Source organism: Aegilops tauschii, chromosome 4, assembly GCF_002575655.3.
Source record: "Aegilops tauschii subsp. strangulata cultivar AL8/78 chromosome 4, Aet v6.0, whole genome shotgun sequence".
NCBI lineage: Eukaryota > Viridiplantae > Streptophyta > Magnoliopsida > Poales > Poaceae > Aegilops > Aegilops tauschii.
Genome location: NC_053038.3, coordinates 503,684,741 through 503,700,862, shown reverse-complemented (window position 1 = coordinate 503,700,862; position 16,122 = coordinate 503,684,741). Strand labels below are relative to the sequence as shown.

Below are 16,122 nucleotides of genomic sequence, written 5' to 3'. Positions count from 1 at the left end.
GCAATCGCATGCACCGGGAAGTGTGGCGGGCGGCGCTGACTGTTTTGGGCGGAAAGCGCGCGCGGGCGAGGGAGGCGGTCTGGGTGGGCCAGGGCAGTCAGACTCGTGCTTGGCAGCGGGTCAGTCCAGCAGCCGGACATGCTGGCTCGCCAGCTACCTCGCCGAGCTGAGCGACGACAATCAGACGATGGACGTAGCTTCCGACCAGGAGCCGGCGCCACTGTCCAAGCCGGTTCATGGCGTGTTCACCATAGAGCAGGTGCGGCCGCACTTCGACGCCCTAATGGTGGAAGAGCTACCAGTGCAGGAGGACCTGTGCTGCAACCTCCATCTCCTCAACGAGCACCGGTGAACAAGCGAACGACAATGCCGTCGCGGACATGTGGCCCTATGATCCTGGCTTCCCGAATGAGCAGCGGGCGTTGTATCAGACCATCCGTAGGGCCCGCGAGGCCCTCTCCGTCGTCCTTCGAGTTGTTGCGCTCGCCGTGGCGCCGCCGTCTCGCGTTGTCAACATGGTCAACGGACATGAGGATGAGGAGATGACTTTACTTGGAGAGGATGACAGTGGAGACCCACCAGGGCCATAGCCGCACGTACGCAAGTGCCTCCTTATTAGTATATAAAACTATTTTTTTTGCTTTCTCCTGGTTTCCTGACATCACGGTCCCACACCATTGTCAACATATGTAGTCAATAAACGAGAGAATTTCACAAGAAGCGGCCGACAGCTGGGACTAAGCAGCTCGAGTAGTATTTGTGTTTTTGAGGTGTGAGCACTGCAGAGTTTTTCTTGAGCGATGTTTAGCCAAGATATTAATTTTTCTCCTCTGAACAACAACGAAAACATTGCTGCAGCTATTAACTGGGCAGGCTGTGGCCCGTCTAGCCCAGGCCAGATATCCAGCCCAGATATTAATTTTTTTCAAGCTAAAAATGGTTGTGGCCCGTCTAGCCCAGGCAAGGTCAAGTTGTTATTCTCCGCCCCGCTGGGCTGCAAATCTTTCCTAGGAGGGATGCATTAGGCTTAACAAAAAATGGGCTTTAAGAAATAATAAATGGGATGTAATTATAAAAACTGGGCAGTAACTATAAAAAATGCACCAAACACGTAATTACTTTATAAAATACTATTTTTGGATATTGAAAATTTTAATTTCATTAATTGTTGCGAGCGCAATGTTTCGTTGGATTTTACGTAATATAAATCTATATTGAAATTGTATTTAATCTGACTAGAAATTTCGAGATAAAAGTATTTCGTATCCCATCAAAATGTGGAAATTTTATTGAATTCTGTTTTGAACGGTTGGTTGAAATGGGCTGTACTTTTAACAAACTATAAATGGGCTGTAGTAAATTCCATTAGAATTCAAAAATTGGCTGCACATTCTTACAAATCTCAAATGGGCTATAAGTTCTCTGCCACACACTTGTGGCCTTACTAAGTTGACGCGTCTTCTCAAAAAAAAAGAGTCGACGTGTATGCAAGGCTTTGTCAACTTATAGTCAACACACGGTTCTAGCAGCAGTGGCCGTTGGATGTCCATCCAACGGATGCCGTGCTTCTTCTTCAATCTCGGATATTCTAGCTTCACCCGCCCAAAAATGGATTTCTCCCCCTGACATCTGGGGCGCAGCGTTTCGGAAGCTGACCTGTGGGCCTACTAAGTTGACGCGTACCAAGGGCTTTTTCAACTTAGTCAATATAAACGATTCTAGCTGCACTGACCGTACGATGTCCATCCAACGGCCGTCGTGCTTCTTCAACCTCTGGTCTTCTTGCTCCAGCCGCCCAAAGCAGCGCCGATCGTGCCGCCTGCTCCTGCCTCCCGTGGCCGGCTGTGCTGCCGCGCTGGCCTCACCGCCCCTACTACTCCCACCGCTGGCCAGGGCATCCCTCCACTCACCCACACCCCATGTTATTCTGTGACGACGACAGCCTCACACCGTAGCCAAACCTGTGAACCCTCGAACTCGTCTCCGCATGGGCATCCACTGTCGCGTCTTCCCCGGCTCCGCGTCGTCCCCTTCCTAGGCCTCGCCGTCGTCCACCGCCCTGGTGCTCTCGGCGCGGCGTGGTCAACGTGGTCAAGGAACGACTTCCATCGGAAGAGTACTGTACGTGGAGAGGCTGACAGCTGGGTCCACGGCAGCCGCAAGGAAGTGCCTCCTTATTACGCAGAAAATAATTATTCCTCCACCTGGCAGCAGGGACCCACCGGACGGGCCACCGTATTTGGCGAAAAAAACGTTTCCCCCCTGACTGCTGGGACCCACCGGACGGGCCAACGTATTTCGCGAAAAAAACGGTCCCCCCGCTGTCAGCTCGGACCCACCGGAGGTGCCTCCTTATTACGCACAAAAAAATGAATACTCCCCCTGCTAGTTGGGACCCACCTTGGTGGGAGGCTGACTTGTGGGCCTACTAAGTTGACGGGGACGGAGTGCTTTGTCAACTTAGTCAATATGAACGATTCTAGCTCCAGTGACCGTACGATGTCCATCCAACAGTCGTAGTGCTTCTTCAACATCTGGTCTTCTTACTCCAGCCGCCCAAAGCAGCGTCGGTCGTGCCGCATGCTCCTGCCTCCCGTGGCCGGCTATGCTGCCGCAGAGGCGTCACCGCCCCCTACTATTCCCACCGCTGGCCAGGCCCTACGGCGACAGCAGCCTCACACCGCAGCCGAACCAGTGAACCCTTCTACTCCTCTCCGCACGGGCTTCCACTGTCGCGTCTTCCCCGGCTCCGCGTTGTCCCCTTCCTAGGCCTCGCCGTCGTCCACCGCCCTGGTGCTCTCGGCGCGGCGTGGTCAACGTGGTCAAGGAACGACTTCTATCGGAAGAGTACTGTACGTGGAGAGGCTGACAGCTGGGTCCACGGCGGCCGCAAGGAAGTGCCTCCTTATTACGCAGAAAATAATTATTCCTCCACCTGACAGTAGGGACCCACCGGACGGGCAACTGTATTTCCGAAAAAATGTTTCCCCCTGACTGCTGGGACCTACCAGCTACATCTTCGCACACAAGGAAGTGCGTCCGGGCAAAAAAAACGATTCGCCCCCCTGACTGCTGGGACCCACCAGCTACATCTTCGCAGGCAAGGAAGTGCCTGACAGTCGGGACCCACCTGGTAGAAGCGTACTTAGCGTTGTCATTCTGGTCGCGAACGTGTACGTACATACTGGTCGATGTAGAGGCGCGCACGTGTCGTAGTAGAGGCGCGCACGTAGCATGTACACGTACGTACAACGACCAGTGTGCAAGAAAGAAAATACGGCCACGTACGTACATAGGGCAGGGTCTCGAACGCCTACTCGCGCATACGTACGGCCAGGGCTCGTGTACATGGCTGGGTCGGAACGGAGAAACTGCGTCGTCATCGTGTTCATGAGGAGCCAACCGGCTGGGTCGGAACGGAATGCGTCGTCGTGTTCATCGGGAGGGCTTGGACGGAACAGCCGATGGAAACGAGGCCTGGCGTACCGCAGAACGAAGGAAACGGCCTTGTGTTCGACCAGCCACGGTCGAAACGGGATCCTGTTCATCGGGAGGGGTCTGGCGTACCGCAAAACGGAGGAAACGGACCTCCTACGGTCGAAACGGGGGTCCTGTTGATCGGGAGGGGTGTGGCGTACCGCAAAACGGAGGAAACGGACTTGTGTTGAAGCGCTACGGTCGAAACGGGGTCCTGTTCATCGGGAGGGGTGTGGCGTACCGCAAAACGGGACTCCACGGGATACTGTTCATCTCCACCGCCGACCCCCTCCAGCCTCCACGGGCTACTGTTCATCCACCGTCGACCTCCTCCAGCATCCACCTGCGACTGTTCATCCACGGGCTCCTGTTCATCCAGCCTCCACCGCGCGCTACTCCACCGGCTACTTTTCAACCAGCCCTCCCCACGGGCTCCTGTTCAACCACCCCTCCACGGGCTCATCCAGCCCTCCACCGTCTACTGTTCATCCTGCCCTCCATGGGGTGGTCCTGTTCATCCAGCCCTCCACGGGGTCCTGTTCATCCAGCCCCAACCGGCTCGATTGATCGGGGTCCTGTTCATCCAGAGGCAACACCACGGGGTCCTGTTCATCCACCCCCACCGGGAACTGTTCATCCAAACCCCCCCAGCAACGCTCACTGTTCATCCAGAGGCAACACCACGGGATCCTGTTCATCCAACCCCACCAGGAACTGTTCATCCAAACGCCCCCAGCAACGCTCACTGTTCATCCAGAGGCAGTATCGATCGGCTTCAGTTAGCAGCAGTAGCGAAGGAATCGCTCGATCAGGTTCAGTTAACAGCCAACGATCGATCGCTCGGGTTCAATAACGCGTAGCCTGCAGTGCAATCGCTCGGGTTCAGTTAGAGCCCAACGCCTCGCTCGGGTTCATTTAGAGCTCAACGCCTCGCACCCGCGCGCGTGCGTGTACGAGAGAAACGCGCATCGCTCGGCCCCGACCACCCACCGTAACCGGGAACACCCCGATATTTTCCTCGCCCTCGCTTCCACCACGGTTTTTTCCGTCATGGACGACCCAAAGAATGTCATACAGCTGCGTCTCCGGCCCGCCCAGGACGAAAAGCCCATTTTCTGTCATGATTTTTTGTTATAGAAGTAGGACCCCACCACATCTATGATGATACCGGGTTTTGTCATAATTATCGTCATAGAAGTGTCATAAGTATGACAGAAAAAAATTCATTCGGCCCAAAATGTCACAGATGTGTCTTTTTTTGTAGTGTTGGTGGTGCAGCGGTGCTTGTCCGGGTCGTTGGAGCATCGCCGGTGCTACAGCGGAGCATCGTCGGGCCGTCGAAGCATCGTTGGTGCTGCAACAGAGCATCGTCGGGCCGTCGGAGCATCATCGGTGCTGCAACAAAGCATCGTCGGGCCGTCGGAACCTCGTGTGTGATGCAATGGAGGTCGGAGCATCGTCCATGCTGCAACAAAGCATTGTCAGGCTGTCAGATCATCGCGGGTGATGCAATGGAGCGCCGCGGAAGCATCATCGGTGCTGCAAAAGCATCGTAGGGCCGCGGGAACCTCATGGATGATGCAATGGAGCGCCGTCGGAGCATCGCCAGTGCTGTAACGGAGCACCACCAGTGTTGTAATGGGGCATTGTGGGCCGTCGGAGCATCACTGATGCTTCAAGGGATGGTCGTAGCAAGTCAGTGCTAGTGCTGCAATCCCGGAGCTTGCCAGTGGTGTAGCCGCGAGCTCGCCGATGTTGCCGTGAGATGACCGGCGACATGGCTCTGCAAACGTGAGCACGGCGGGTCTTATGGAGGGCTGCAAGTCGCGGCCAGCTGCGATTCTCGTCGGAGCTATGCATGCCACATGGGAGCAAGAATTTGTGTTGCACGTACAGGTAGCTAGAATAATGGCATATTATGTATTTGTGTTGACGTTGTCCAGGGAATCAAGCGGACATGGGAAGGATCACGCTGCAGAAATCAACGGCTGGCCAGCCGGCTGATCTTTTCCTAAGATCAGTCGACTCACGCCTAGCAGCCCCCCTCGTTCTCGTTATTGCGAGCGCCAGCAGTGCTGCTGGCACTCTCACGCGCTGCCTAGTGGGCCAGCCCAGCAACTTGCTGAAAAGAAAACGCGAAGAAAAGAAGTTACTAGCAATGCTGCCGGAATGAGGAATCAAACTCAGCACAACGACGCAGACGTACTGCCACATTAACGACTAGACTAACTTGGCCTTGATGTCTGTTATTAGGAATAAGTACTATTTGACCCTTTTATTACGGCATATAGCATATATTATATACCCAGAGTAAATTATTTTAAAAAAGAAAACAAAAAACCTGAAAAAGAATTCACAAAAATAGGAAAACCCACAAACTTGAAAAAAGTTCAAACTTTGGAAAAACTTCATCAACTTTTTCAGAACTTTTCATCTATATTCAAAAATAGTTCATCATTTTTTGAAAGGAAACCATTCATTGGTTTCGAAATAAGTTTATCAATTTTGGAAAATGGTTCATTAATTTCAAAATATGTTCATCGATTTTGAAAAACAGTTCACAATTTTTGAAAAACAAATTGTGTATTCAAACTTTGTTCATAAATTCAAAAAAGGATCACATTTTTAAACATTGTTCGGAAATTTCTAAAAATGTTCCCATCCTCGAATTTTATTCAGAAAAAAAATCACATTTTTGAAAAGTGTTTGAATGCTCCTTCAAAAATTGTCCCCGTTATTTTTAATTGTTTGCATTGAGAAATATCAGTTTTTTCAAAATATAATAATGTTTGAGATTTTAAAAAATGTTTAGATTTGTCGCTGCTGGTAGTTCAACAATGAAGCTCATCAGCTCATGTGGCTAGCGACGAGCAAACACCGCGGGAGGTCTAGGGTTCTATTATTTGGGTCCCACAGTTTGGGGAGATTCTAGCCGGTTTTTCTTTTGTTTTTCTGCTTTTTTCTTATATTTTCTTTTTTTCCTCGTTAGTTTTTTTCACTTTTTAATTCGTGATTTTTTTATTTCACTAACTTATTTATTAAATATGAATATTTTGAAAATTCAAGAATATTTTCAAGTTTAGAATCTTTTTTCTTATATTTTCAAAAAATAATTCACGTAATCTTTTCGAAACTCATGAATATATTTTTATATTCACGAACATTTGTACATTCATGGTCATCTTTTCCTAGTTAACGAACAATTTTGAATCAGCGAACATTTTTGTAGATTTTCATGAAAATTTTGGAAATCGCAAACAACTTTTAAATTCACGGATAATTTTTTTATTTTATGGGCATTTTTTTATTATTGTGAATATTTTATAAAATCATGAATATTTTAAAAATTGGCAAACATTTTCTTAATATCGAGAACATTTTTGAGTTCATGCATTTTTTTGAGTTCATTAGCATTTTTTCCACAAACATGAACATTTTTGTGAATCGCCAACACTTTTTGAATTCATGAACATATTTTGAACTTTTATTTAAATATATAAATATCTGAGATGTTATTTTTGTTTAGCCGGAGCGTGAGTAGGAGTTCCTTTAGTAAGGTATGAAGTACATGGGTCAAGGGTGCAACTTAGTTGGCCCAAATAAAGAAATAATTCATTTGTTCAGCATTGATCATCGTTCTCGATTCCGGCAATCTGATCGATCTGGGAGCTCGATCTGGGAGCTCGTCGAAGCTTAGGTACGCGTTGACATCGAGCCCATGTACGTGAAAGTTGTAGGTACAATAAAATCATTGGCTATGGGTGAAATACAGTCGATAAACTGTTTGCCAAGTTCTTATCACTGGGAAACTCGGCAAAGGCGACTAGGCTAGACTCCCCCCGGCAAAGGCAATGTTATCAAGTTTTTTTCCTTAGAGTACTCGGTATGGAACTCGACAGATTAAAGGCACGGATGAAATGGTGCGGTAACGGTCGGTGTCACGTGTCGCAACTGTTGCGCTAGGGTGCAAGTCTTTGTTGAGTGTTACACTCAACAAAGAGGGTGAACATGAACAGGAAAAGACACACCGGCGACCAAATCCAGCCAATGCATTGCACCTTGTTGACGAGCATGGCGCTATGATGGGATGACATAGAGGGCGAAACAACGTCGCATCGTCAACACCAGCCACCACGTTCTGGTCACTGCATTGTGAGACCCTGCAATGGAACGACAACGAGGAGGTCGTTTACGTTGGCGAGGAGGGATGCAACAACAGCTTGTGGCAGGGATGGGATCGGGTTGACGATGACCCATTCACTTGATGCATAGTAGGCGGGAGCACAAAACAATTTGTAGATTTTTGGATTTGTCTTAGAACTGAATCATGGTTTCCTCTGGGATATTCCTTCGGTTTTTGGGGGTCCAAGTTTAGGCTAAGGAGGTTGGCGATGTAGTTCTAAACGCCGAAAACCAGGGAATGTATGTTTCGTCATGCAGGAATGGGGAGCGAACGTTCGCCCTATATTCGCATCCAAAACTTATACTCCCTCCCTCTCAAAATAAGTGACTCAACTTCGTATCAACTCCGTACTAAAGTTAGTACAAAATAAGTCACTTAATTTGGGACGGAGGGAGTAGTTTCTACTATCATTTTCATGATTATTTTTTACAGCGCCCTTGGTCTGTGACGTGGACGACGAGACGCGGCCGATCCGATCGATCTGACCCGTCGGTTTGAAAATGCTGCAGGAAGTGACCGGACCCCTTGGCGCATGTGCATCAGAGAGTACAGTGAGTAATAAAATTCAGAATCCTGAATCCAAATGGAGGCTCGGCGTGGCTCGGCTGGCATTTGCTTGTCCTGTTTCTCGTGGCCGCCTACTTGTAATCCGCTGCCAGCCAAATCGCTAGCTCGCTCCCTCCCTCCCTCCCTCGTCAGCCTCCGGCAGATCCTCCTCCATACCGCTCGAAGCTCCGCCCTCCTCCTCCCGACACCTCGAGATCTCCGCCCCGGACCCATTTCTTCCCCACCAAGGTCGGCGGCCTCGCTTGATCCCGTCCCGTTCGATTTCGATCCGGAGCAGCGAGTCTGAACCTTGCAATTTTCGTGTTTTGTTTCGGTCAGGTCCAGCGCCGTCCGGCCGGCCCTCCCTGTTGCAGGCAGGCGACGCCGCCGCCGCCATGTCCAAGTCGGGAGCCCTGGATCTCGCGTCCGGCCTTGGCGGGAAGATCGACAAGGAACAGGTCAAATCCGCGGTCGACGAGTACGTCTCTCTCTCCCCCCCTTGCCGTTGGCGTGATCCATTCCAGCAAAGCTTCTTCTTTTAATATTCCGCGGCGCTCGATGATGTTTTTTTCCTTTTGAAATAAATAAACAAGACGCGGGAGCTAGCTGACCCGATGCGATTTCTAGTACCTTCTTCATGCTCCCTGTGTGCTACGGACTTGGATACAGTGAGCCAGTCACCGGATCGGAGAGGGAATTTCGGTTGGGTTTCAGGCGAAGGGGGATTGGGGATACTGTTAGTACCTACTCCAGAATACTGACTAGTAGATCTTTCCTAGTAGGCCAGATCCAACTGCTCCACGCCTTTGCTCAATACACTCAGTGCTGCTGGGCTGTGACACTCACTCTGTCGTTTTTAAGTTTCCAAACCATCATTTCTGCGCCCCAAATCATATGAAATACAAACATTTTGGTCGAAATTTGGTTGGTTGGTTTGTAGGATTACCAGGAGCTGCTCTGCTCTGCTATGAGAAAACCTGTGCTCTGTTTCTCTTCTCCCTCACATCACACGTCCTTTTCCAGTTGGCGGGCGGCTCTCATTAATCTACCTTTCGCAATCTGCGCCCACACATGGGTTGGATACTAATTCTCTGCGCTTCTTGATGGGCTCGGAATTCCTGGCTTAAATTCCAACACTTAAGTCTTTGGTGGATTAAATGCACATCTCAAGATGTAGCTATCTGCCCCCTGGGTGTGCTAGTACTACAAGTCATCCAACTGTACCTAGTACCACTGTACCTAGGAACCATGCCATGTTTCTTTCAAGGCCTGAACCATGTCATGTTTTTTTTTAAAGGCCTCAACCATGTCATTTTAAGGCCTGAAAATTAAACTAGTCCTTTCACATGTGCACACTAGTTCAAGGAGCATCATAATGTTTGTGTTTTGCCTCTGCACGCCCTGTCGGATCTGCCGAGTGTCTTCATTCCCTGTACTGTTGCTGTTTATGTTCATTCACTTCTTGAGTTATTTTTTCCTTGTCCTACTCCTAATTTTGGGACAATTTTTTTTCACAAGGTATGAGAAATATCATGGATATTACGGAGGGAAGGAGGAATCGAGGAAATCCAACTACACCGATATGGTAATAATTATTATCTTATACGGGACATGAAACACCACTTTTTTTTTTTTTGAGGAATGGCTTTGTAAATTTGATGCTTTCCTACTCAAGTTATTATTTTAGCCCGCGATGATTATTTTGTCATGAATGGATTGTTATAGTGTATTTAGCTTCACCATACATAAATCAAATTGTTAGCCTGCAGCTCTGATAATCCAATGTCATTAGAGGGTCAGTGTTCTTTCAAAGCTGATTTGGAATCTCCAAAACGTTTCTTAAGTAGTCAGGAATTTCGGATGATGGTTGAAGTAACAAATACATATGCACCTTCTTAGGTTCTGCCATTTACAATCCTCTTTTAATGTTAGATACATCCGTATCTAGACAAATCTAATCTAAGACAAGTAATTTGGGACGGAGGGAGTATTATTGAATGGAGTCAGTTTCTTGTTTTTGTGGTAAATGAAATGAATAATGTTATGAATTGAGAATGCTCACATTTATTTTCTGTCTGCATCACCCCATGGCCCATGTTAGTGTCCAACCTAATACTATGATGTTTACCAGGTTAATAAATACTATGATCTTGCTACTAGCTTCTATGAGTATGGCTGGGGTGAATCCTTCCACTTTGCTCACAGGTGAGGACTCTTATCGAAAGAATACATAATTGATCTTTCATTTTTCACGAAAATATATCATTTCGTTTTTAAAGGAAAAAATTATATGAAAAGATTTAGTAGAACATTGCTAGCTGTAATTCCCCATCTCTCTTGGCATTTCAGGTGGAATGGGGAATCTTTAAGGGAAAGCATCAAACGACACGAGCACTTTCTGGCCTTACAGCTTGAGTTGAAACCAGGCATGAAGGTCAGTTTTCTTATGAAGATACAATATAACCTATGGCAGAATGATTTCCCTTTTTAAGCTGCTCTCGCTGCAGCATATAACATGATAATGGAACATACAATATCCTGATGTTTGCTGAACTTGTTTACTGTAGGTTTTGGATGTCGGCTGTGGAATAGGCGGGCCATTAAGAGAAATTGCGAGATTTAGGTTTCATTCCTGTTTCACTCTTTCACCTCTGTTCATATATATGAATTGTGATGTGTTCGGGTTTAGACATTCTCATATGCACGATTAATGCATCTGAAGTGATTCATGTTTTTATTACTTAGAACTGTAAACTTGTGGTGGCATGATTTTGGGGAGAAGATCTAGATATTATTTTCCTTTCAATTTATTTATCATGATCTGTTTCTTTGGAGAAGTTGAAAGCTGAGATGATCGTGTACATAGCACCAAAAATGTTTTTAGTATCAGCCTTGATCTATTGGTTGTTAAATCATGGTAATCAGCCACTCAACAATTTAACTGCTTCCTCCATTCCAAAATCGGTGATGTTTTAGATATGGTACGGTCTCCAGGATGCAACTTTGACTTTTGTTTTTATATGAAAATGTAATAAAAAAACTTGCATAATTATGAAATATTTTGATGAAAACTCTAATGATATTATTTCCATTTCACCAATCTCAGTTATTTATACATCAATACTGTAGTTAAAGTTAGAGAAGTTTGACTTAACGCTTTCCAGGAAGTCATCAATATTTATTTTCATTTCACCAATAGTACTAATACTTATTATCTCTTACGTTTGTAACCTAAGGAAGATGTATAACTGCATCTGTAAGTTAGAAAAGGACTATTGGCTTTGTCATCTTTCATTATCAGTAGTTTAGTACATTATACTTGCAGCCCGAAATAACTGATCAGGCAACCGTTATCTGCAGCTCCACCTCAGTTACTGGATTGAACAACAACGACTACCAGATAACTAGGGGAAAGGTTGTTCAATGGTCATTATTTTTTGGTTGATTCTGCTGTTGATTGCGATTAACAACTTCAGTTAAATGTGCACCATTAAGTGTACTTATCACATAACTCTTCTGTTAATAATGATCTTTGTATTTCAGGCGCTTAATCGGTCGGTAGGACTTGGCGCAACTTGTGATTTTGTCAAGGTATTGTTTGCTTACCCACTAGATCACTTTGTTTTCTGTTTAGCTTTATTTTATCTGTTATTGTCCTCGGCTCCTTGCAGTCTCTTTTTGTAGGCAAAAAATATATTTGTATTTGCTTTTCTCACAGTTACAAAAAAACGCTAGGCATGTGATGGTGTGGCACCTGGTCACCCCTAGGTGGGATAGGTGTCAGACTTTGAGAACAGTTGTGCTGCCATATAAACATGTGATCAACCTCCTTAATAAAGTAATCTTTATTTGATGAAGACACATATTAGTTGTGTAAAAATGTATAAGTCAATGCTTGTATGTAGTTCCTGGGTATGGAAAAGATTTTAAATAACAGTACTTATATTTCCCACATATTGTTCTGAAATACAGGCAGACTTCATGAAGATGCCATTCTCTGATAACACTTTCGATGCTGTTTATGCCATTGAGGCAACATGCCACGCACCTGATCCGGTATGACCTCTGTCACTCTATAACTCTTTCGATGCTGTTTATGCCATTGAGGCAACATGTCTTCTCTTATAGAAGTGAATTGACCTTTTTGTTGCACAGGTTGGCTGCTACAAGGAGATCTACCGTGTATTAAAACCCGGGCAGTGTTTTGCTGTATATGAGTGGTGCATTACCGATCACTATGATCCAAACAATGCAACCCACAAGAGGATTAAGGATGAAATTGAGCTTGGGAATGGCCTGCCAGATATCAGAAGTACTCGGCAATGTCTTCAAGCTGTTAAAGATGCTGGGTTTGAGGTAAGATATAGCACTTTCTCTATTTTCCTTTAATCTCCTTCTAGGATTTACCTGGGTGGAAATCCCCACTCCTGCAACAGGAAATACTGCAAGTATTTCTTTTCTTCTCAGTATCATGGTGTTTCATCCGATCTGTAATGAATATGAGTTGTTGTATTCGTGAAGGTTATTTGGGACAAGGATCTTGCTGAAGATTCTCCGTTGCCTTGGTACTTGCCCTTGGACCCAAGTCGGTTTTCATTGAGTAGTTTCCGGTTGACTACCGTGGGACGAATAATTACTCGCAATATGGTGAGGCAATGAATTCTTTATTTTTGCTATCATTTCTTTCCGCACAATCAAGTCAAATTGTTAATTTCTCTCTCTCCGGAGAGCAGATTTTGTCAACTAGTTGCCCATGCACCCTATTTTCTGAGTTTCCAAAATTTATTAAATAAATCATGGATGTAAATAATGCTATATAATGTGCATTTACAAAATTTCTTCCAAAAGTATGACTATTTGTGACCTAGAGAAAAAGGACAAGATATGAACAACTAGTTGCACAAAATCTGCTGTCAGTGCTACTTTCCTCCACTGTATGGACCATGGGTTGACAACTATTTAACTAGTTCTTCAAACCTCCTTGTGATTAGGATCCTGTCATGTGGTTTTAAATTCTTATCATGAGAGGTATCATCCCATTAAATTTGTATCAAATTGCATAGAAATTGGAAACCATTCAGTTTCACCTCTTGCCGTGACAGCAAAGTTAGATTACTAACTATAACTATACAGCATGGACACAAATATATATAGTTCCAGCTGCTTGGCCTTTGCCATTTGTATTGGTACTGTTTGCATCTGACACATCAAGATTTTGATACCCGGCAAAATTGATATTTTACCCAATATTTAAACGGCGATATTGTTTATGGAAAATCTTAATATTGTACACACATACTTAAAAGTGATTTGCTGTCCATGTAATGCACTGAGTTGCTTGACTAGGGAACTTAATCAAATTCAGTTCCTAATCCATAAAAGGGTACAGGTAGTAACTACTCCATAAGACAGTTAGCGCTTTACGGATCATCTTGTATGTTGTCCAATGTAGTATGCCATGACAGCCAAAGCTGATTCCATCATGCCTTGATGCTTGGTTGGCGAAAAGTCGTAAACATGAGATTGAGATTCTCTTGTGATATTGTTGTTCAGGTCAAGGTATTGGAATATGTTGGTCTGGCTCCGGAAGGCAGCCAGAGGGTCTCTAGTTTCTTAGAGAAGGCCGCGGAAGGTCTTGTCGAAGGTGGCAAGTAAGTTTATCATCTCTGAACCACGTTTCTGAAAGAGAAAAAGTATAATTTGCAGGGAGCTTCAGTCGTAGTGCAACTTCAGGAGCCCGCTCCTTTTATTCCCTCCAGTTTAATGCTGTATATATATGAGTTGTAACATGCGCAACATCTACAGGAAGGAAATCTTCACCCCGATGTACTTCTTTGTGGTTCGGAAGCCTCTTTCAGAATGAGCAACCTTCAGGTACCGGTACTATTAATTTTGACTAGTCCTCTAAATCATCATGATATTTTCCCAGTTCATGTATTCACAAGTTCCTATCGTGTGTATCTTTGAAGCCAGGCAATGCAAAGATGCATTTTGAAGGCGGGCTCGACCGGGGAGTTTGGTTATGCGATCCTCGGTTCTTATCTGTAGAAGAAGACGTAGTGAAATGTGCTGCGTTTCTGTTTGTTTTGTATTTAATGTTGAGCTTCTGTTTTGTTGTTTTGTCGTGCGAGCCTTTCGATGCTCGTCGATTAACTGACAGTTTGACACCATTGTGCTAAGCTATTAGTGGCATAAATAAGCTAGATGCAGTTTTCTTCCCCGTCAAGGTTTGCATGAGGCCGTTCCGATTTCTTGTCCAAACAAGCTTGTGTACTGTGTAGGATCTGGTGGTGCCGAAGTTTTGTAACCTAGCAACGAGAATTTCTCATGAAAGATCGTTCCCAGTACTGGAATTTTTCAAGTATGTTTGCCGTAAGAATAATAATTTGAGGGGTATGTTTGCCTTAATTTTATTGTATCACATAACTGCCATTTCTCGTTGTGCCTCTACTGAACTTTCAGACAATTTTCCTTTATATATTACTATACTAATTCTTATTACCAACTAATTTGGTACTTGGATAGTTGATGATTCAGATTTAGGAAGAAGTTTCAAGTTAAGTAACAAAGTATCAGTGTTTTTGCTTTAACAAGGTAAAAATGACCAATAGATTTATGGTTCTATATGTATTTTAATTTGCATGGTCTCGAGATGGATTTTCGTCTTCTTGATAAAGAAGATGGTGTGCGTATTTTCGATCTGAGCAGCTATTTGGATATGAAAGCCTGGTTTTGTTCGAGTCTCTGTGGCTCGTGTGGACTGTCAACGATCTATGTGACCATGTCTAGTGTCGATAATTGATTCGCTGCTGATCTTATGATCGTGTGGGGGCCGCAGCACGATCTTACGGACGGACCTTAATATTGCAGTTTTAGCATGTTAGTCTTTTGTCGAATGGCGCGGCTCACATATTAGCGCAATTGTGTGTTTCTTCTGGTGATTCTATTCAGCACAATGCAACTTCTCGTGTTGCATCCGGAAAAACTCTCTGTAGTGACGTTTCGTGATCAATGAACAGCAGCATTCTCTCTCAAGAAAAAGAAAGAGAGGATAACGGTGAACAAATACTAATCTTCCTGTTTGTTATCCCACCAAAACAGATCATCCTATCGTAGTGTACTCCCTCTGTTCCTAAATATTCCTAAATATAAGTCTTTTTAGAGATTTCACTTACAAACTACATACGAAACTATATAGACATATTTTAGATTCACTCATTTTACTCCTATGTAGTCCATAGTGAATCTCTGAAAAGACTTATATTTAGGAACGGATATAAGATGGTCCTGTTTATGATGTGAAAAAAAAAGACGGTCATGTTTGTTTATGTAGACAGCACAATCTGGATATAACGGCGCGGCGGAATCCGCACCGCAACGCACCAAATCCTAGAATCTGTGCGCTAGTCTTATCCCAAAATAAAAACCGCGAGTTGGATGTTGGTGTAGTAATAATCGTCAAGAAAGAAAGAAAGAAAATCCACCGTACGCACCTCTCAAAGATAGGATACGGCTAGGGTCAAGTTGTTGCATCCCCAAAGAGATCGGGCTAGATAGATAGGTGGAGCTAGAGGAGAAGGCATGATCTGGCCGGGCACAGATTCGTGCTGCGGCCCCCACACCGCAGCGTGCAACCGGCCGCACACAACACAAATGCATGCAGCGGACCGGGAGCATAGTCCGTCCGCAAGGGCCAACCCGCAAAAATCCTCCTCCGTAGACATAGAGGATCAGTCCACGGATACGAATGCGGGAAGACGTCATCAAATCGTAGTCGTATACATTCAGCCTTTCGGATTTTTTTCTAGCCCGCAAGATTAAGTAGCCGCATACACAGACGTTCAAATAGCCGCATGCAGCATTTGAATAAACTCCTCAAATGAATGGCCGGATTCTGGTCCGAAAGTTGGGTAGGA

At 45.3% G+C, this 16,122-nt stretch overlaps 1 protein-coding gene across 4 annotated transcripts; it reads left to right on the top strand.

Annotated features, from left to right (window-relative positions):
* The first annotated feature begins 8,227 nt into the window (after positions 1-8,227).
* On the top strand, positions 8,228-14,614 carry LOC109734415 (cycloartenol-C-24-methyltransferase 1). Of its 4 annotated transcripts, none has more exons than XM_073497154.1 (14): positions 8,228-8,455; positions 8,546-8,684; positions 9,725-9,791; positions 10,338-10,411; positions 10,556-10,640; positions 10,774-10,829; positions 11,567-11,621; positions 11,750-11,797; positions 12,179-12,262; positions 12,362-12,562; positions 12,728-12,853; positions 13,760-13,857; positions 14,012-14,080; positions 14,180-14,614. In XM_073497154.1, the coding sequence occupies exons 2-13, from the start codon at positions 8,602-8,604 to the stop codon at positions 14,067-14,069; spliced, it is 1,035 nt and encodes a 344-aa protein (XP_073353255.1). In that variant the 5' UTR covers positions 8,228-8,455; positions 8,546-8,601; the 3' UTR covers positions 14,070-14,080; positions 14,180-14,614. The 4 variants fall into 4 exon arrangements, with proteins under 4 accessions (XP_073353255.1, XP_020149212.1, XP_020149211.1 ...); XM_020293623.4 differs by having other exon boundaries at positions 8,236-8,455; positions 14,176-14,614; XM_020293622.3 differs by lacking the exons at positions 8,228-8,455; positions 8,546-8,684 and having other exon boundaries at positions 9,567-9,791.
* The last annotated feature ends 1,508 nt before the right edge of the window (positions 14,615-16,122 follow it).